Below are 21885 nucleotides of genomic sequence, written 5' to 3' on the forward strand. Positions count from 1 at the left end.
TCTGCCAAGTTGACGACGGTACCGACTTTCCATGACTGTTGTGAGGATTGAATGAAATGATATGTGTAAGCCTCAATAAATGTTAGTCATCATTATTACTAGTATTATTTTTGCCAGCATGAGATTTACAGCAAGAAGAAACTCAAGTCTCGACCCACTCTTGCCAGCTTTGTGATCTTGGCCAGTTGCTCTACAGAGTTTGGAATAGTGCCTGGCATGTAGGAAGCACTGTGCAGTGTTTGCTGTTAATGTCATTATTTCCAAATAATAATATTGGGTCAATTACTTCTGGGGAATGCCACAATCTAGAATGGCATTCAAGGACCTCTGCAAAATCTCAAACTCTACTTTGCAGTTTCCTTCCCCACTACACACACACACACACACACACACACACACACAAGTTCTAGCCTCATTGGCCACTCACAGCAACCTTGAAAATGTTATGCTGTCATAACACAGTATTGTATAATCCACTGTCTGTCAAGTGCTTGTCTTATGGCTGGCAATGTGTGTAAGTTTACATATATTATGTCTTTTCTATTCTATCAATGAGGAAACTGAGGCCCAGGAATGTGAAGTGACTTATCCAAGCTAATAAATGGTCTGTCCACCTCTGGACTTCTGTTTGTAGAATGCTCTCTCCCTGCCTCCATTTTATTTCTACCTTCTAAGACATTATCTTCCTTTAAACCCAGATTCATCACCACCTCCTCCTTCCTTGATCCTCAATCTTGGTACAGATAACCACTCCCTTAGTGCCTAGGGCTCCTGTCTGTGGCACCTAACGCCACAGGCACTGAGTGTAATAATTGATCTTGAAGTCAGTTTGTTCCCACAGGATTGTGACCAGTTCCAGGGAAAGGACAAAGTCTTGTCCATCTTTGTAGCCAGCATCCAGCCTGGGGCCCTGAACAGGAAGACAGCAGTTATGAATCTCCTCATTTATACCCTTGACCTCCACAGATGATGTTTTTGTTTTTGTTTTTTGTTTTATTTTTCAGGCCAGTTCCAGCTTTTAATACCCTGGTCTTTGGCCATGCCATGCACGTTTAGTCCTAGTTTGAGGTTTGAAAATGATGTCTTCCACATAGTCAGTGCTCAGTAAATGGTTGTTTATTCTTGGCATTTTCTGACTAACTGTAAAGGCCAGCAAGGGGTCATGCAGATTCCCAGCTCTCCTCGATGTGGGGAGGACAGGAAAGGAAAAACATCTTTTCTCCAGTGGTCAAATTCTAGGCCCATCTTCATTAAAGGGCTTACTGAGATCATCAAACAGATATGGAGGCCCTGAGATGTGACAACCGGTGTCTGAAGTTCACAACTTGTCTTGGTGCCTGGAACAAACCTCTAAGATCTCAAAGATCCTGTCTGTACACAAGGAAGGGTCTTCCTTCCTGAGGGACAGAACCTTTGTTGCTTATGAGGAAGAGAGCTTTTGTAGGTAGAGTTGGCCTTCTGCTAGGAGGATGGGGCTGGGTTTCCCCTGTTCTTACCTTCAAAAAGTTTCTAGATTCAAAGCAGTTTTAAAATTTTACATGTGCATGCACACACACACACACACACACACACACACACACAGACTCATACATACACTTAATTGTTTCTTATCTCTCTCCCCAATAAAGACAGGTTGGTTTGTGAATGTTTAGCTCATAGTTCTGTCCCCAGCACACCCAGAGCAGAGAGAGCCTGGCTCTTAGGAATGCCTCATAAAGTTTGTTGAATGACGAATGAATCAGGAAGGTAAAGCTTTTACATCTCTGCTATACTGCAAACCCCTCAGCTGCAGAGAGCTACCCCCGTGTGCATCTCCTTACTTTGAAGTTGTATCCTCTTCCTCTTCCCAACCCTGGACATATTCTTTCTCTGGCTTGATATGTCATACCATCAAGTACAGACCTAAAAGTAGCGTCCGCCCCAGTGGAAAAAACAAAACAAAACAAAACAAAACTGCACCCTTTCCTGCCCCAGCAAAGGCAGATTTGACTGATGTGCTCAGCCCTCTTTCTAAGATCACTGGCCTGGTAAGTTTTTGTTTGTTTGGTTGGTTTTGGTTTTGATTTGAAGTATAGTTGACACACATGATACGTTAGATTCAGGTGTGCAACATACTGATTCAACAAATCTATACATTGTGCTATGCTCACCACAAACGTAGCTACCATCTGTCACCATAACACAATTGACTCTATTCCCTATGCTGTACCTTTCATCTCTGTGCCTTATTCATTCCATAGCTGGAAGACTGTACCTCCCACTCCCTTTCACCCATTTTGCCCAGCCCCCTCCCTTCCCTACCATCTGGTGACCATCGGTTTATTCTCTGTACTTATGGGTGTGTTTCTGCTTTTTGTTCGCTTGTTTTGTTTTTTAGATTCCACATATAAGTGAAATCATGTGATATTTGTCTTTCTCTGTCTGACCTACTTCACAGAGCATGGCACCCTCTAGATCCATCCGTGTTGTCCCAAATAGCAAGATCTCATTCTTTTTTATGGCTAAGTAATATTCTATTATGTACATATATGCCACATCTTCTCTATCCATTCATCTATCAAGGGCCACCTGGGTTGCTTGTGTAACTTGGTTATGGTAAATAATGCTATGATAAACATAGGGGTGCATGCGTCTTATTGAATTAGTGTTTTCCTTTTCGTTGGGTAAATACCCAATAGTGGAATTACTGGATCATTTGGTTTTTCCATTTTTAATTTTTTGAGGCAACTCCCTACTGTTTTCCACAGTGGCTGCACTAATTTACATTCTCACCAACAGTGAATCAGGGTTCTTTTTTCTCCACATCTTCGCCAACACTTGGTATTTCTTGTCTTTTTCATTCTAGCCATTCTGATGGTTATACTGTGATATCTCATTGCAGTTTTGATTTGCATTTCCATGATGATGAGTATGTTGAACATCTTCTCATGTGTCTGTTGGCCATCTGTATTATTTTTTTTTCTTGGAAAAATATCTACGTAGGTCTTCTGCCCATCTTTAATTGGATTATTTGGGGTTTTTTTTGGTGTTGGGTTATCTAAGTTCTTAACATATTTTGGATATTAACTCTTTATTGGATATATCATTTGAAAATATCTTCTCTCATTCAGCAGGTTGACTGGCCTGCTAATCTGTTGAGCCTCTTCCCAGGCTTCTTTTAATCTGGAATAAGTCCTCTTTGGATTTTGCAGGCCAGGAGTCCAGGTGGCTTTTTTTGGTGACTTTGCATATCTCTCCCCTCTAAGACCAATTAAGTGATGCTCTTGTGTTTAGATATGGGGAATCAAAATTTTTTTGACTTCCCAGAACCTTGGGAACCATCTGTGACACCTATACTTTCTCCTTCCATATTCAATTAATCACAAATTATACTAAATTTTTAAAAAATTCAAGCCACTTTCTCTATCTCCACAGCCACTATCTATCTTAGTGGCCATAACTTCCAGGTCTCCCTGTCCCCACCCGCTACTCCTTTTCCTTTCTGTGGCCAGAGAGGTATTTTTAAAAATTTAATTTGAGCCAAGGCGCTTCCCAGTTAAAATTCTTCAGTTCTGCTCTTTGATCTCAGATAAAGTCCAAAGTGTTTCAAGTCTCCCAGAGTAGGCGGTCTGCAGGCAGTCTTTTCCACCTCCCACTGCACCACAGTCCTGCAGGCTCAGCTCCGACCCACTCCTTCTCAGGGCTTTTACATGTGCTTTTCTCCTTGTCTTCATGAGGGTAACTCCCCTCTCTTCTCGGCCCAAGTGTAGCTTGATAAAAATAACATTTACACAAAAGACTCGTGTGTATATATGTGTATTAGCTTATTCTCACAATAACCCTACTAAGTGATATCGTTATTAGTTTACTTACAGATTGGAAATCTGAGAATCAGAGGTAAACTTGCTTGCTCGAGGTCCTACAAGTAGCAAGCCCCCCCTCCCCCCGCCGCTGGACAGTCAGCTGCATGAGGACAGGGATTGTGTGGGCTTTTCTCATGAGTGCCTACTAGTCATTCCTTTCTTTAACAAATATTTATTGAGCATTTAGAGTGTGCCATTATTAGGCACTGTTCTAGGTCCCTGCTTTCATGAAATTTATATACAGTGAGGAAAAGACAGGTATCTAACAGGTAAACACATATTTGAACAATGTAATTTTAGGTAGTTAATAAGAGTCTTGAAAATAAAACAGAACAGGATAGTGTGAGAATGATTAACAGTGTTGGCAGGCTACTTCAGACCGCAGGGTAGTGGCTTCCCTGAGGAGGGGATCTATCTAAAGGAGTATTCCATAAATGTTTCTTGATATAATACACCATCTGGACAAACTCTCCATGAGAGAGGGACTTCCTCTGCCTTGTCTACCATGGTATATGCACCTATATCTGATGTTGGCAAAGAATAGCCCCAATTAACCACTGCTTTGGATGAATGTATATACAAATATGTGTATTTCTTCATTGCTTTACTTAAATCAGTGATTTTCAATGGGAGTGTCTGTGGGCCCTTTGTTAATTTCTGGATTCGTTTGTCACAGCGACGAGAAGGGTGGTTCCTGGCATTTTTGGCAGAAGGGATGTTGTATATCCTGCAACACATGGGACAGTCCCACATAATGTAGACTCGTCCCACATACCACATGACTTTCAAATGACCTACTAGATTCTCGCGTGGATGAAAAAGCTTTTTATAACTGTTGAAGTCTACACTGGATTCCTTTTTATGTGGAAACAAAGTATTTTTTATTTTTAAAATTTTTACTGAAGGGTAGTTGACATATTAGTTTCAGGTGCACAGCACAGTGATTCAACAATTATATATGGTATGAAATGCTCACCACTGTACATGTAGTTACCCTCTGTCACTGTACAAAGTTATTACAATATTATTGACGGTATTCCCTACGCTGTACATTTCATTCTCGTGATTTATTTCGTAACTGGAGGTTTGTACCTCTAAATTCCCTTTACCCATTTCAAATCTATTCCCCTCTCTGCCCCCGCCCAAGCAGAAATATTTTTGCGCCCTTAAATGTCAACTAAATTTCCAGGAATGCCACCACCATGTACACAGAGGGATGATTGCATTTTGTTCCTTGGAAGCTTTCCCAACACTTAATCCCATCACCCATGGGTATTACTGCAGATGTGGCTGTCGGGTTCTCGGTACCTCTCCCTCTAGGTCCTAGTATTCTGAAAACATCAGAATGTCTTCTGTATTTGCACCCAAACATTTACATAATGAACCACTTATTATATAATTATACTTATTTCATGTCAGCTTTATTTTACAATAAGCAACACACGGATCCTAGACGTTACGTGTGTGGGTGGGTTGAAGGCGCTCTACCTATTCCCGGAGGGGCAGGTGGTGTATACAGTCGCCCCGTCAGGAAAGCCGCCCTTGGGTCCGGCGGAAACCCCAGCGGAACGGTCCTCCGCGCGCCAGGGGTCGCTGTGGCGCCGCGCGGCCGCGCCGGGTCGCTCTCGCGTGGCCGCCCCGCCTCGGGCCCCCGGGCCGAGTGGGCGGGCACGACTGCGCCCAGGTCGCGAGGCGCCCTTCGACCAGCAGCGCCCGGGGCGGGCGGGTATAAATGGAGCGGTGGCTCCCCCGGCCGCCTCTCTCCGCCCCGGGTCGCCGCAGCCTCTGCCGCTTTCAGGCCCAGCAGCCTGAAGGAAAAACAGGAAAAGAGTAAAAAAAAAAACGAAAACGCTTTAAAATCTAAAAAAAAAAAAAAAAAAAAAAAGAAGGGAGAGAGAGAGAGAGAAAGAAAAAGCGCATCCTCCTCGGAGAACCCGCGGGGAAGTCACTTCTGCACGCTTCCGGCCTGCCCGCGCCCGCCGCCGCCGCACCTTGGCGTCCGTCGGTCCGGTGGTGAGCCGCTCGCCCGCGTCCACGCGCCTCCGCTCCGGCCGCCCCCGCGCCGCGTGGCAGCCCCGCGCCCGCCGCCCTCGCCCCCAGCGCGCCGGCCCCGGGCGCACCACGTGTCCGCGCTGCCCTTCGCCGGCCCGGCGTGGGAGGCGGCTGCGCGCCCGGCCCCCGGGGCTTGCCGAGTCGGCACCGACCAAGATTTGGTTTCCCTCTTCCCCTGGCTGCTGTAATCTTAAACCGCCGGGAGCCCGAGGCCTATATTTATAGAGAAACGCGTGTCCTGGAGGCCCCCGTGGGCACCATTTGGTCGCCTCTTGAAGAATTTTTATAATTTGGAGGGGAGTCCCCGTTTTAATACATTATTATTTTTTTTCTTTTTTGAAATTTGGAGCTTCAGACTACGACAGCTGCAAATTACAAACTCCCAGGGAGGGCCATATTGTTTTTGAGAGCCTTTTGTCTGCGGTTTTGCAGTCTCAAACGAGCTGTCCCTGAACTCCTCCTTCCGGTCCTCCGTGTCTCTGAGCTACTCCGGCGTCTCTTAGCTTCAGTCTGCCACCTGTGAGCCGCGGCGCGGGCCACGGCTCCGAGAAGAGCCCCTTTTGTCCTGTGTGGTCCCTATAAGAAGTTCTCCTGGCGGGGCTCGGGGTGGTGGGGGCTGGGGAGATGAACGCTGCGGCCAGCAGCTACCCCATGGCCTCCCTCTACGTGGGTGACCTGCACTCGGACGTCACCGAGGCCATGCTGTACGAAAAGTTCAGTCCTGCGGGGCCTGTGCTGTCCATCCGGGTCTGCCGCGATATGATCACCCGCCGCTCCCTGGGTTATGCCTACGTCAACTTCCAGCAGCCGGCTGACGGTGAGTAGACGCTATATCCACAAATTCGTGAGATCCTAGGGGACCCTAGGAGTCTACCCCATGGAGGTGGGGAGCACAGGATGCAGGGGTTGAGAATGAGGATCCTGGCATCAGGTGACCAGAGTTTCAATCTCGCTTCCACTGCTTGCTAACTGGGTGACCTTGGGCTAATCAGTGGTGGCGGTGGGGTTGGAACCCAAGGAGACTGTAAAACGGGATTTGGAGGAAGTCACTGTCATTCCATTGTGTGCATGGTCCTGCTTTAGTGGGAACCTTGTCTGGTCAGTGAGTATGGGCTCCTGCCCCTCACAGGCCTGCCAAAAAGGCAGAACATCTGAAACACAATTCCTGCCAGAATTTTAGGTTCTAAAGCTGCTGCCAGCTCCCCTACTTTGACCCTGGACTGAGTCTGTCTGATTTTGTGCTGTGAAGGGGTCTTTCAGGGAAGGTAGGAAGCAGTGAGAACAATTCTGTTGGTTTTACTTGAGCAGGGACTTGTATTGGCACCACCAGCTCCCGGGTCTCCGGCTTTGCTCCCGGGGTGGATGGGTCCTTTACTCTCTGGACAAAGCCCTGAAGTGTGGAGAAAGGGTAGCCAGGTAGTCTGGGGAAACACTGTGGAAACTGACTGGGCTGGTGGGGATTATCGCCTCACCTGTGAACAGTGCCTTACCCTTGTCTAAACCCTTTTCCTTCATCCCATTTGAAGAAAATGGGACTCCAGAGAGGGCAAAGGGACTGCAGGAGGTGGGAGGCTCAGCTGGGACTGCCAGTGCAGTGCCCCGCCAGCCCAGACTGGGCCCTTGCTTGGAACAGTGAAGAGGTATGCTGCAGGCGTGGCCGGAGGGAGGCCAGAGGAAACCTAATCAGGGGCTGCACGTGACTTCAGATTAAAAGGGAACAACTGTAGACACCATTACTGGGGGAAACAAGCCATTCTGTGGCAAAGGATCTCTGGGTCCCTATTTTTGTCCACACTTTGTTCACTGTCCATGAAACACAGAGAATGTCACTTGCCCGAGCTGCAGCTGAGACCAGAGAGTTGGACTTGTTGAGAGACAAGAGGCACTGATACCATCAATTCTGTGTGCTCTGAGTTGTGTCTGGCCAGAGGGAGGGCACAAAGGTGGCCAAGTGTGGCCTTTTTAGGGGGAGTGGTGGATACATTGGCAGTTGCCTGCCTTTTTGACACTTTCTGAACAAAAGTCCTGTCACTTAGAGATAGTAGCAGAAGCCATTGGTCAGTGTGTCTGCCAACACATGCCTCTGCAGGACCTCTCCCTGCTATAAATAAGTGCAGCCAGATTTGTTAGGCTAAGCCGACTTGCCTTCTGCAGCACTGTCTGGAAAGACACTGAGGAGCTGTGTTGAAATGGCTTCTTTGCTGCTAATCAGTCAGACACAGTTTGGGGTCCTGGGCTGTGGATCGCAGAGAGCCATCACAAGTGACTGCTTCTGTGCCTGGACTTTTCCTGAGTTGGAGCTGCCCAGTCTCCCCTTTCTCTGACCTCTTTCCTTCCCCTAGTCAATGAGGCCACCTGAGAAGGTGGGAAGGGTGGTTGGAAAGGGGTGAAAAGGAGATACTCCCTTGGCTGACTGGACAGCTGAGCTTGTGGAGAGGCAGGGTTAGGGAATTTTGTCCCTGTTATAAGTGAGGTGGTTCCTTGAGACAGGAGAACTACCCCCCCTTCAGTCTGTTCATGGAGGAGATTCTGGGGGTTTCATCGCGTAAGTCAGGAAAAGTGGCCACCAGCTCTGGGAACTTGTCGCCAATAAGAGGAGCGTTCCTGCTGACAGGTGATGGTACGTTTTAGCTTCTGGTCCTTTTTGGTACACACATGGGTTTGTTGGGAAGCCAAGGAAGCATCCCAAAGCAGTGGATGGAAAACTTGGCTGAGCACCAGGGCATTTGAAGTCCGGAATTCCACAGAACTCAGATTAAGACTTCACAAGGCCCTGAAACCACTAGGTGCAGAGTCTACTGCACTGTGTGCTTAGGCAGAAAGATGCGGTTTCATCTTTATCATCCTGATAATAAAAATATTTCCATGTGTGACCATTGGTATTTATCATTTTGAGGCCTTTCGAATCTGTTTCTGTTCTCAGAAATTGAAAATACAAGAAAGTGGGCTGAAGATAGAAGAAACGGATAGCGCTATCTCCCCAGTCAGTTGTTCCCAGGTTTTGTTCTGTCACTTGTTTCCTAGACAGATTGTAGACTAAATGACAGCTCGTTGGTAATTTGATGCAATATCTAACTGAAAAATAATCAGAAAATCTAGTACTAGTTTCTTACTAGTTAGCTGCACGGTTTAGCCATCCTGGACATAAGTTTGCTCATTTTATGAAATAGATAATATCACAACTGTTCCACCTGTGTCACCATGGGTGGTCAGCAGCAAATCTTTATAACTGATAGAGCTCGGTCAAATGTTTGGAATTATGACTTGATATTGGTGCCAAAAGGCCATTTAGATGCTCTCGCCTACCCCTTTTACACAACAAGGGTGCAGGTCCAGAGGGCTGGAGACTTGTGCCAGGAAGTGGGAGCAACTGGCCAGAACGTCTACCCTCACTGACAACGCAGGCTGGAGGGATCTGATGCCTTTTAATTTTAATAGAGTTGCCTTTTATCGCAGTGATTACCTTGAAAAGTCTTGGAGTCCTCTGTTCCTGGGATGGTGGCAGTTGTCTGCACGGAGTGATGCTTTATATCCTTGACCGAAATATGTTTCTCTCTTGCAGCTGAGCGGGCCTTGGATACCATGAACTTTGATGTGATTAAGGGAAAGCCAATCCGTATCATGTGGTCTCAGAGGGATCCCTCTTTGAGAAAATCTGGTGTGGGAAATGTCTTCATCAAGAATCTGGACAAATCTATAGATAACAAGGCACTTTATGATACTTTTTCTGCTTTTGGAAACATTCTGTCTTGCAAGGTAAGCATTGATTAAATGATTTCAGTAGAATAATCATTGACTCATGAAAACAAGATAAATACCAAATGGGGAGCAGCCTTGGAATTGGACGATGGGATATGGTAATTGGCTGGAAATGGCTCCAAAGGCTAAAAGTTCCCTGTAGATAATCTTGTGTCACAATCCAGTATAACCAGCAGGTGCTTTTGTTTCTCTGTTTATTCTTCCCTCTGCCTGAAATATCCTTTCTGTTTTCTACCTTTGGAGGGCATTGAAGAGTTTATCTTTTCTGGGGGGAGAAGTAGAGCAGTGCCTCTGGTCTCCAGGCAGCTATACTTAGTCATCTCAGAAGTATAAATTCATCCTCTTCCTTCCTTCCCTTTGCACCTGTTTTTGTGGAGAATTTAGTACAACTGGTGTGGTGGTGGTATCTGACTCCCTACTAGACTGAAATTGTATTGTGGGCTTGGCCAGTGATCACTTTTTCTGCGGCACGGTGGTTTTGCACCCAGATCTCAATGTTTTTTTAATGAAATAAAACATTTGGACTGAAAGCAGCCTAATAGTGGCTGCCATTTGTAAATGGAACATCACTAGGTGCCTTGTAGTGTGCTCACTATTAGGAAAAACCTTATCTGCTGGAGTCTCCTATCTTTTGAGAATGGATGGGCTAGCGGCCTCTCAGACACAGGAGACTCTGAGGAGAAGGCCATGTGGTTGTCAAATACCTGGAGATGCCAGTGGTGCTAAAGTGGCCCCCCCTTGTCTTTGACAGGTGGTGTGTGATGAGAACGGCTCTAAGGGTTATGCCTTTGTCCACTTCGAGACCCAAGAGGCTGCTGACAAGGCCATCGAGAAGATGAACGGCATGCTCCTCAATGACCGCAAAGTGTGAGTGTCCCAGTCCGGAGCAACAGCCATCGCATGAGCCAGCCGTGGCCCCACCTCGGTATTAACTGGCACACACAAGGCGGCTACTGGTTCTCTCGGCCCAAGTGTGGCCTGCTCCTACCTCTCCACTCCAGGGCTGGTGAGTCTCCCTGCCCGAGCCGTGGCAGCCCTTTTGACTCGCCAAGGTGGGCTTCCTGCCCAAGCCATGGCCTGCCTGCCGCCTCTCCCTTAAAAGCATCATTCGTCCGTGGGTTTTATGAGCATCGGCAACTGGGGCTTGCTAGAAGGCAGCTCTGAGCCCTTTCTGAGCAGGGGTCTTGGCCAGCGGCAGAGTGGAGAGGGCCCTGGACTGACCAGGAGCTGTGTACTAGCCATGTGACCTTGGTCTTCCTGTGATTCAGGCCTGTCCGTGGGGTCATTTGCTAGGAGTTGATGCCAAATTGTCCCCAGATCTCCACTTGGCTAACTTATGACTCAGTGGCCTTCTCATACAAGGCTGGCTCCACAGTAATGCTTAATTTGGTTATAATGAAAAAATCTCTGATTGCCGAAGACGCTGTTAATAGTAGACCTTCTCGCTTTGGTATGGTTATTGCAGAATGGGGACAAGAGAGTCTTAAGCTAAGCCATTCAGGGAGAGAGAAGGGACAATAAGTCTTGGCTATAACAAGCAAAAATCCTTTCTGTCCTTTGTGTTGAACAGACTAGGGGATGGATTGCATTGATAATGTGTATGTGGCCAATGGTCAAGTCTTCCAAAGGTATCACTGGAAAGAGATCTAAAGATTTTCAGTGTGTGGATACATTTTCCCATTAAGTGCAAACACCAGAATGTGCGAAGTGCAAAAGCAAAGGCTACCTCATAGTTCACTCTAGCAATCTCACCCCTAGGATTAACCACTGTTAACAGTTTGGTTTGTATCCTTCCAGACCTTTTCTATGCATTTACATAGATGCACAGAAATGAACGTTTTAATAATGGTCACCAGGTTTCTTCATGAAGGCAGTGTGATGTGGTAGGAGTAGCCCTGGTCTGAGCCAGGAGTCCTGGGACTGATCCTTGCAGGACAGTCCTGCCTCTCTCTTTCTGCTGGGGAGTTGGGGCATCTCTGAGCTTGCTCTCTTGGTGGTTGGATGGGGACTTGTGTGTTTTAACCTCTCCTGTCAGTCTTTAACCTGTATTCCTCTGGGCCCCTGGAATCCTGATTTGTTCTTCTAGGTAGTCACTGTTTTCTATGATTTCTTTTTAGGTTTGTGGGCAGATTCAAGTCTCGAAAAGAGCGGGAAGCCGAGCTTGGAGCCAAAGCCAAGGAGTTCACCAATGTTTATATCAAAAACTTTGGGGAAGAGGTGGATGATGAGAGCCTGAAAGAGCTGTTTAGTCAGTTTGGTAAGTTGGGCTTCTTTGCCCCATGTGCCCCCTTCCATAGTTCACCAGACCTAAAACGTGTGGATCTTAGTTGTTTAAGAGACAAGGGCACCTAGGCCCAGAAGTAAACTACCTTGTGTGACAGGGTCACAGAGTAGATAGGAATAGACTCTTGGCTTTATCCTACCTTGTCCCAGCCCCAGGGCCTTTCCAGTAGCTTGGTCAGAACTAGAAGACCAGGCACCGCGCCTCTTTCTGGACCCCATCTGGGTTCAGCAAGAATTGGCTTCATTTGGACACTTACAGAAGCCTTCTCTCCTTGAGCTGCAGTAGAGACGGTGTTACTAATAGTTCTGTCCTTTGGTAATAGGTAAGACCCTAAGTGTCAAGGTGATGAGAGATCCCAGTGGGAAATCCAAAGGCTTTGGCTTTGTGAGTTACGAAAAACACGAGGATGCCAATAAGGTGAGAGTACCACGAGGGTCGGGGAGAAATTTTCAGGAAGTGGCCCCTGAGTGTGGTCAGGCCTGGCTGGTAAATAGAGTAGAACTGGAATTGCCCGGGTATCGTAGTGATGCAGTTACTGGCCTGAGGGACTTCACGTGGTAATACATCATTTACCTGTTCCCAAAGCACCGGGCATGTAGCCTGTCACCTCAGCTGTTCGGCCCTGTAGGTTGAAAGAGTAGGATGGATGTTTGCTTCCATTCATAGTGAGGGGACTCCGTCTTCCCTCAGGAGTTGCTGACTTGATAACAGGGCAGCAGCTATTTTTGTAGATAAAGCATGGTGTTGGCCCTTGACATACATCACTCACTGCCCACAAGAGAACCTGAGAGACTTAGCTACAGCCAGATTATCAGCCTTGGCTCATGTCTGCCATGCTTGTATTTATAAAACTACCATTTATTTTCCTGTATCATATGGGCCAATAATCCATTTAAGTAGTAACCCCCTTTTACTCATGAGGAAGTTTGGATTTGCTTAGCTGGCTTCAGAAATGGAATTAAACTAGTTTTTAACCCTGTAGGAAAGATTTCCTTCTCTCCGAATGTTTGGTGGGACTTTGAGGCCTCCAGGGTAAGGGCCCAGCCTCTACGTCTTGGTTTTAAGACCTGTGTTTCCTCTTTAGGCCGTGGAAGAGATGAATGGAAAAGAAATCAGTGGGAAAGTCATTTTTGTAGGCCGCGCACAGAAGAAAGTGGAACGGCAGGCTGAGTTAAAGCGGAAATTTGAACAGCTGAAGCAAGAGAGAATTAGTCGGTATCAGGTGAGAGGTGGTCTCAGCACAGCCTCCCCACTGAGGGTTTACTGTGCAGTCCCGACAAGAGCGCCTTTCTGTTTATCAGCCTTTCTCTATGGGAACTGGGAAACTGCCTCTTCCTCTCCTTTCTCCCAAGATCCCCAGGTTTGGAAGGATATACTTACCAGATACAGCAGTGATTCTAGAACAAGGGCAAAAGAGATTGATGTATTATTTAGGGACTCACTCCCGGAAGCCTCAGTCTATTGTTCTTAGTCATGTGGGTTCTTTTTACTTAAATGATTGCCTTTTGTTGGAATGGTGGCAAGAGCCTTGCTGGGGACAATGGTCAGAGCATTCCAAACCCTCATTGAGGGTCCCTTCAGAAACTACGGCAGGAGTCTCAACCCTGAGCCTGCATCAGAGTCCCCTTTAGGGCTTGTGAAAGCATGGCTTTCTGAGCCCCAGAATTTCTGATTCAGTAGATTGGGTCCTGGTCTGAGAATTTGCTTTTCTAAGAAGCGTCCAAGGAGGTGGTTGCTGCTGGTCTGGGGACCACATTTTGAGAACCAGTGTCTCAGGGCATCTATAGGGTACAGATGTGCATTAACTGTGGCCCCTCTGCTTCAGGGAGTGAATCTCTACATTAAGAACTTGGATGACACCATTGATGATGAGAAGTTAAGAAAAGAGTTTTCTCCTTTTGGATCAATCACCAGCGCTAAGGTATTTTATACTGTGGTTTGGAGATCGAAAGTAGAAATTGTAATTTTTTTTTTATTTCATTGAAGGAGTGGAATCTAAATTGTGTTCGTTGCTGGAAATAGCTATCACATTCATCTAGCATAATTCCTCCTGGCCTCCAATATTACGCATCTGAGTATGTGCTCTGGAGAATGGAATTTCATTAGGTTAAATGGCACCATCTCTCCCAGGCACTGAGGTATGGAGGTGAATCTGAGCAGTCCCTCCTGCCAACCCCCCTCAAGCACCTGAATCTTTCCCATTCTTTGCTGCTTTGTGCTGGTGTGGGGACAGATGGTGCAACAGTATGAGCAGAGGAAATCCAGACGGGTTGTTTTCCATTTGTCTTGGGGCCTGTCTCTACAACTCTGCCACACTTTGTCCTTGAATGAAGGTGTTTGAGGACTTGGGAGCTGGGGTTAGGAACTTCTGTCCTGGCCTTATAAAGGCTAAAGGCACACAAAGAGGAGTGGAAAGATGACTCTTCCACATTTTGCCATGTGTGTCGTCTGCTTGGTGTTCTTTGATAGTCCTATCAACTGATACAGCAGGGTGAGTGCGTATGAACCCCCTTGTGGAGATAAGGAATTGGAGTCCTTGAGCAGGAGTACACTGGTTAGAGGATGGTGTGCCGCACGTCCTTGGTCCGGGGGGGGGGGGGTTGATGGGAGTGGATGCCGTGTGAAAGTTTTGGGTTGTAGCCTTGAGGCACACGCTGTTCCTGCTCAGCAGAGGTGCAGCAGGTGTCAGAGTCTTTTCAGGGATGAGAAAGAGGCCAAGTGGTCTGGTAAAAAGACTTTGGTGTGACCCTGTCTTGGCCCTTAGTTTAAGTCGTGCACAACCTGGGAGCGTTGTCAAAGGAACATTATCAGTTGTAGCAGAGTTGACCAGAGGCCACCCTGTCGGGTTCCTTGTTTCCTTGGCCCTTCCCTCTTATCACTTCCTTCACTGGCCTTCCATCAGTGTGAAGAATGATGGTCTCTCCTTGCTTATCAGCACAGTGCTTAAGTTGGCAGGAAAAGAACAAAAGAACCAGGTCTTTCAAGTTTCACAGCCCCTATTTTCAAGATCAAGGTGTCATGTTTTCATACACCGTGTTGGCCCATCTCATTGGTAGAAAGATGTTGGGTTGATATACATCCTTACTCTCATGTCCTCCACCTCAGGAGGCTGTCCAGGCAGCGAGCTAAGACACAAAATGGTGCCAAGCATACCTCGTCCTGTTGCTACCGGTTATTTCTGAGGATGTAGACCAGGGAAAGCAATAAGTCACCTTCTCAGGTGAGGATAAAGAGCTATCCATGAATGACTAGCTCTATGTGGGAAGAGAACCAGTAGACATGTGGTTTTGTGGTAGTTTGCCTTAGAGGTCATCCTGGACATTGAGGCTCACAGAGGGCAAGTAAATGTTAAGGTCACGCAGCTTAGAGATTAGAGTTGGGACGAGAATCCCAGCTGTCTCTCCCAGCTGGCCATCTTTCTGCTGTTGGATTAATGGTGGTGGTCATTGGTTTTGTAATTCCTGCCCGCATGTGGTAATTCAAAACCATATCCTAACCTTGATAAGCAATGATTAAGGTTTTGTGCACCAAGGTCTTGAGCAGATGAGTTCTGCAAGTAAATAGCTTGACACTGCCCGGATTTCTAGTGGGTAGCCAAAGGTAGCTATGCTTCAGGTATCAGGAAACATCTTTTGAGTTCCTGGTTTAACCATTAGCTATGTCATAGTGTTTGGAAACTTTAGGATCACCCGGAGATCTAACAAAGTGAAAATGCCTAGGTCCTGTCCTTAGAGGTTGTGACTTAATTGGCCTGTGGGACATCCTGGCACAAGGCTGAGAACCCTTATCCTACACTTGGGGACTCTTGCGGCAGGACCCAGGGTTTTTGACTCTTAATAGCTGTCCCCCAACATAGAACACTTTTTCCTTAAGTAGCTGGTCCCTTTGTAGGTAATGTTGGAGGATGGGAGAAGCAAAGGGTTTGGCTTTGTCTGCTTCTCATCTCCTGAAGAGGCGACCAAAGCGGTCACTGAGATGAATGGACGCATCGTGGGCTCCAAGCCGCTGTACGTCGCCCTGGCCCAGAGAAAGGAAGAGAGAAAGGCTCACCTGACCAACCAGTATATGCAGCGGGTGGCTGGAATGAGAGCACTTCCTGCCAATGCCATCTTAAATCAGTTCCAGCCTGCAGCTGGTGGCTACTTTGTGCCAGCAGTTCCACAGGTGGGTCTGCTTGTGTTCATGGATCTTTGGAACCTGCCTCCTGACAACTGCTCCGGCAGCCTGTGGTGGTGGGGGAGAGGGGTTTTGGATATTGGAGTTCAGACTGTTGGAGTTAGGACCCATGAAAATGAAGATATTTCTCTTTTCCCTCCCTCTTCCTTCCCTGCCCCCCACAGAGTTAAAAGAAAAGAATCCCCATTAACTGGCCTTGCGGCTGCCGCCCCCCACCCCCGCCTTTGAGTAGAGTTTCTGCTTAATTAGCCTTGGGCCTGGCAGTAGGATGAGATCTTTCATGTGGATTCAGGCCCTTCAAATAAAAGGGCTCGGATGCTCTTTCTTGCAGGCTCAGGGAAGACCTCCGTATTACACACCTAACCAGTTAGCACAGATGAGGCCTAATCCACGCTGGCAGCAAGGTGGGAGACCTCAAGGTAGGTGGTGGGGAACGGTGACTTGGTCACCCAGGATAAACCTATTCTGGTCTCCCCGCCTCTCCTCCTTGCCCCCTCTGAGGCACAGCCTAGGTTGTGGTCCATATGCTTGATTGGTGATGCACAGTTTTTGTCTTCACCAGGCTTCCAAGGAATGCCAAGTGCTATACGCCAGTCTGGGCCTCGTCCAGCTCTTCGCCATCTGGCTCCAACTGGTAATGCTCCGGCCTCTCGTGGCCTCCCTACTACTGCTCAGAGAGTCGGTGAGCAAACTGGCCTTGAGAAGCGTGGCCTGGGGAGGAGGGAGTCAGGTTGACTAGCTTCTGCCCAGAGTTGGTCACTTCGTTGGGCTCATGTTCCAGTTCTGGTTCTGTAATCTTAGCTGTGTGCTCTGGTTGGTACTTAAAGAGCAGAGAAACCATGGGAGTTCTAGGGCTATGTCGGTGACTTAAGATTTTTTTTGCTCATTGGTGACTCATGTGAAAAAGGTTAATTATAGATGCTTGTTAGCTGGATGACTACAGAGGCAGCCTATTCTTTTGGGTGGGGTTGGGAGATTGAAGGAAACTGTTGTTTACAGAATGTGTCCTGTATTCCAAGAGGCGGGAAGAGTTGTATGTTATCTGTTGGCTGTTCCTCGAAAGTAGCAGTAGTGGCTCCACGTGTGATGTGTTGTGTGAACATGCTTTGGAATTGCTCCTTCCGTGGGACGTGGCCAGTTGGACCTCTGCTGCCGACACTGATGTGCATTTGCTGGTCTGTTGTAGGGTCTGAGTGCCCGGACCGCTTGGCTATGGACTTTGGTGGGGCTGGTGCCGCCCAGCAAGGGCTGACTGACAGCTGCCAGTCTGGAGGTGGTATTGGATGCACACAGAATGGGGAAAGATGGGATTTGACGGGTCTTTGCCCAGACTGATTGGCTTTAATTTTACTTATTCTTTTCCTAAGGTGTTCCCACAGCCGTGCAGACCTTAGCACCTCGTGCTGCTGTTGCTGCTGCTGCTCCTCGGGCTGTCGCACCTTATAAATACGCTTCCAGTGTCCGCAGCCCTCACCCTGCCATCCAGCCTCTGCAGGTGAGATCTACCAAACGGAATGCTGAAAGGATCTGCCCTGTTTGCATTTGATTGAAAAGATGTCTTTGCTTTGATTCCTTCAACAGCCATTAATGCCTGCTCTGTGTCAGGGTGTTGTGTTTTCTATGATGACGCTGCCTTTTAGGGGCTTTCTTTACTGTGAGGGAAAGGGGCTGGAAAGCCTTCCCCCCCATAATAATTTACTTAGAAATGCCCCAGCCTCAGAAACAGCTGGTGCTTCTGCCTTCCTTTTTACAACATGTGTGCTTGCTTAGCTCTTTGAGCTTCTCATTTCCACTGGCTGAGTTGATGCTTAGCCTCTCTGTAAGATTGGTACATTAAGTCAGTAAAGAACTTCATTTTACAGATGAGACATTCAGTTTCAGAGATGTTAAGTTGGGGTTGGGGGATTAGACCCAGAACTCAGTAGTAATTTGCTTAGAGGAGCCACACTTAACACTTAGCCTTGTGACCCCTGAGCTGCCTGCTCCTACTTCATGCTCTCTAAATTGGAGATGCCTCAGAACTTTGCTTATGTAGCTTTTGCCTACAGGGCCCTACTTTTAGAGTTGTGACTGGCGTTGACAGTGTATGTTGGTAGTCCTTAAGCATTTAATAGAATAAAAACATTTGATATGGCGTGCCTGGGTGGCTCAGTCGGTTAAGTGTCCGACTTCGGCTCACGTCACAATCTCACGGTTCGTGGGTTTAAGCTCCACATCAGGCTCTCTGCTGTCAGCACAGAGCCTGCTTTGGATCCCCTCTCTCTGCCCCTTTCCTGATCACTCACACGTGCCCTCCCTTCCTTCCCCCCCCTCCAAAAAAATAAGTAAACATTAAAAACATTTGGTATAATAAAGTGATGTGGGATATAATTATAAATGGAATCACTTGATAACTGTTGAGCCTTGTAGGTTTATTTTCTTACTCATTTCCTTTCTCTTCTAATAGCATGCTGTTTCCTTTTTTTTGTTTTGTTTACTTTTGGGAGAGAGAGCACAAGCGGGGGAGGGACAGAGAGAGAGAGGGAGACACAGAATCCAAAACAAGCTCCAGGCTCTGAACTGTCAGCAAAGAGCCTGACACGGGGCTCAAACCCATGAACTGTGAGATTGTGACCTGAGCTTAAGTCAGACACTTAACCGTCAGGTGCCCTGCGTGCTGTTTTCATTGTAGTTGGTTTTTGTTTATGCTGTGTACCCCTCTGTTGCTCATGTAACCCCTTCCTCCCCAAGACGGCAATTAGTTCCTTGGCAGCAAGGACATCCACCTCTATCTCTTTCACATAGTAGGCTTTGAGAGCGAATGGTCAGGCTCATGACCATCAAATGTCCTTTCCTTGATGCTAACCTTCTGCCTCTCCTGATTCCCAGGCACCCCAGCCTGCGGTCCATGTGCAGGGGCAGGAGCCCTTGACCGCCTCCATGTTGGCTGCAGCACCCCCCCAGGAACAGAAGCAGATGTTGGGTGAGTGACCCATGTGTTGGCAGAAGAGGGAGCCAGAACCTGGTACTAACCTGGATACCCGTGTCCATTCTTTACTGGGATTCAACCTGGTTTTTAATTAAATATTCTTTCCCCAGGAGAACGTTTATTCCCACTCATCCAAACCATGCATTCAAACCTGGCTGGAAAAATCACAGGAATGCTGCTGGAGATTGACAACTCTGAGCTGCTGCACATGCTGGAGTCCCCTGAGTCTCTCCGCTCCAAGGTGAGCTGGTTTCCAGACCCTTCGGCTTTCACTTGCTCCGCCTGGGAGGACGAGGGGTGGCCTTGGCATCCTGGTTCAGCAGAGAGACGGAAGGTTGCTGGTGGGGTGGGTATTGGGAAGAGCAGGCAGCACCAGGAGACCCTACTACTGGATCTGGGCACCAGGGAGGGGTGGAGGGCCTCTCCTCAGATGTCACTGACCACCTGGAGATTCCTCACAGGTAGATGAAGCTGTGGCGGTTCTACAGGCTCATCATGCCAAGAAAGAAGCTGCCCAGAAGGTGGGCGCTGTTGCTGCTGCTACCTCTTAGACAAGGAAAAACCGTATGTTTGGCTGTTTTTGTTTTTTGCAATGGTTTTGACTTGTGAAGATCATCCTAAAAGATTAGGGGCAGTATATAGAGCCATGTTTCTGCTATTTAACCTGATAACTTGGGCAGGCTGTCACCCGAGTATTTTCTATAATCTGAAGGAGTTAATTTGGAGAAAAGAGAGAACAGGTTGTAAATTATAAGGAGCAAACAGGGCAGTTTTCTCCATAAGGAGCACCTGGTTAGATCTTTTTCAAGAATGACTTTTTTGGTTTAGATGGATATACAAGGTGTTGTCATAATCTGATCCCACAGCCTCATTTCTATGAATATCTCCCTGGTTTGGCTTAAGGTTGGTGAGGTGAGCTTGCGTGTGAAGCCACTGCTTAGCTCTGAGAACACAACGGACACAGGCCCTGTGTAAGGTGGGAGAGGCAGACACACCTGACTACAGTTACAGGGTGTGGTTTTAGTCGATTCCTGGACCTGGAGGCCATGGCCCCCATCTGCAGAGTGAGTGAAGCTTAAGTAGGACCTCTGACAAGGACTGGTGGGTGCCTCTCCTGGTGGAGGAAGGAGCGAACCAAATAGGCAGAGGCAAGGGAAAAGGGCATATGGTAAAGGCCTGAACACTTTTCATTGGGGATTTAAGCAAGTGAACCATCACTTTGGGTACAGGATGGCCAGGAAGGGTGCGGGGTGGGGCTGTATAGTAAGTACATAGCCTCAAAGTGGGTGACTCTCAGTCAGGGGTGCCTCTTTGAGAGGACATTTGCCAGTGGAGACCTATTTTGGTTGTCATACCTGGAGATGTGTTACATCTAGTGGGTAGAGGCTAGGGATACTGCTAAAACATCCTGCAATGCACAGGACAGTCCCAACACAATCGTCCATCCCACATGTCAGTAAGCACCGCTTTCTACAATACCTTCTATAAAGCCAGAGATTTCAGTGAATCTCTGCGCTTTTTCTGATTATGTATTTATTTGTGTTGGTGCTTTTCTTTTCAGGATTCAAAAGCCAAATAACCCCTCCTGGAATTCAGCTCAAGGTTTGAAGATTTCTAGCGTGTCCTATGGACCTCAACACCAAGAACCACAAATTGGAAATTTAATAGGTCATTTTGTATCAAAAGGTCAATTATGAAGCACCTAGAATTTTTCAATTAAAAGAATATATTCTCTGGGTTCTGCTATAGCCCAGACAGTGTTAACTTTTTTTTTTTCTATCGTGGGTTTTGATTTTTTTCCCCCAGAAATTGGTTTTATTTGATGTACCCAAGTCTTAAGTTTCTCAATAAAGAAAAAAATCTCCATAAAACTGCCTGTCCTGTTTCACTCTGACCAGTTTTACCCTGTTAAATTCAGTTATCACTGGAAGTAACTTTTAGTATGTATAGCCTATCATCCTTTCCTGATGGTTATAAACAGACTATTTTGAGTTAGCCAGGTATACAGAACTGTCCCATTGCATTGTTGTGGGAGGAGTTTTATAATGGACCTCCATTTAACTTACAGGGAACAGAAGTCTGGCACGGGAGAATTGGGTACAGGCTGGGGTTGGCACATGAATGAAGGCTGTATGGGGAGATCAGCAGAACCCGGCCCCTCCCTCCTTGGATGTGTTAGCTGGGGTTTGTGGGTCCCCTTTCCTACATTCGGTTGATTATGCAGCTAAGATTTCCTCTGGCACTGGGAAAAGGCTTGGTGGCTAAGTCTGAGTGGCAACAGCAAGCAAGTGCTGGAGTCCTAAGTGTGTTGTGGTTCCTTTAGTCCTCAATCCTCACCTGGCCAAGGTCAACCAGTCTACTTGCCCTCACTGTCCTCCAGGAACGCTTTCTCCTTTTCCTTGAAACCTGGCAGGCTGTCTTTTCTCAGGGCCTTACCCAAGGTATCATTTTGCTTGGAATATTCTTAGCAGGCTCCCCATTTTCTTTAAGGTCTGGTTTCACTTTAAATTAAATAACTAAGGCCTGATCTGCACAGCAAAGGGAATAAGAAAACTAGGACTATCTGAATGGGAGAAGATGTTTGTAAATGACATCTAAAAAAGGCTTAGGATTCAAAATATATGAAGAACTACAACTTGGGGCACTTGGGTGGCTCAGTCAGTAAAGCATGCAACTCTTTAACTTAGGGTCATGAGTTTGAGCCCCACGTTGGGCATAGAGCCTACTTAAAAACACAGGAAGTGTTGGCAAGGATGTGAAGTAGGAACCCTCAATGCACTGTGAGTAGTAACCCAGCCACTATG

At 47.2% G+C, this 21885-nt stretch overlaps 1 protein-coding gene and 1 non-coding gene across 10 annotated transcripts; both read left to right on the forward strand.

Moving 5' to 3' along the window:
- The first annotated feature begins 5725 nt into the window (after window positions 1-5725).
- On the forward strand, window positions 5726-20952 carry PABPC4 (poly(A) binding protein cytoplasmic 4). Of its 9 annotated transcripts, none has more exons than XM_058717932.1 (16): window positions 5732-6711; window positions 9457-9650; window positions 10405-10520; window positions 11771-11910; window positions 12260-12354; window positions 13022-13159; window positions 13763-13858; window positions 15829-16101; window positions 16445-16532; window positions 16676-16795; window positions 17300-17386; window positions 17481-17608; window positions 18982-19075; window positions 19192-19322; window positions 19543-19602; window positions 20643-20952. In XM_058717932.1, the coding sequence occupies exons 1-16, from the start codon at window positions 6519-6521 to the stop codon at window positions 20658-20660; spliced, it is 1971 nt and encodes a 656-aa protein (XP_058573915.1). In that variant the 5' UTR covers window positions 5732-6518; the 3' UTR covers window positions 20661-20952. The 9 variants fall into 9 exon arrangements, 8 of the variants coding, with proteins under 8 accessions (XP_058573915.1, XP_058573917.1, XP_058573916.1 ...); XM_058717934.1 differs by having other exon boundaries at window positions 5733-6711; window positions 16676-16747; window positions 19543-19645; XM_058717933.1 differs by having other exon boundaries at window positions 5733-6711; window positions 16445-16517; window positions 19543-19645.
- Window positions 14121-14255, forward strand: LOC131505905 (small nucleolar RNA SNORA55). Its single transcript, XR_009258657.1, has one exon. It is a non-coding gene; the product is annotated as a small nucleolar RNA SNORA55 (small nucleolar RNA).
- Window positions 20953-21885: the final 933 nt, after the last annotated feature.

This window comes from Neofelis nebulosa, chromosome 2 (genome assembly GCF_028018385.1).
Source record: "Neofelis nebulosa isolate mNeoNeb1 chromosome 2, mNeoNeb1.pri, whole genome shotgun sequence".
Classification (NCBI taxonomy): Eukaryota; Metazoa; Chordata; class Mammalia; order Carnivora; family Felidae; genus Neofelis; species Neofelis nebulosa.

What these genes read in the sequence shown, in the direction of transcription:
- PABPC4 (XM_058717931.1), top strand. Translation starts at nt 6,519, where the DNA reads ATGAACGCTGCGGCCAGCAGCTACCCCATGGCCTCCCTCTACGTGGGT. An exon ending in TTGTGCCAGCAGTTCCACAG is followed by an intron (nt 16,102 to 16,444) that starts GTGGGTCTGCTT and finishes TCTTTCTTGCAG; the next exon opens with GCTCAGGGAAGACCTCCGTA. An exon ending in CTGCCATCCAGCCTCTGCAG is followed by an intron (nt 17,609 to 18,981) that starts GTGAGATCTACC and finishes CCTGATTCCCAG; the next exon opens with GCACCCCAGCCTGCGGTCCA.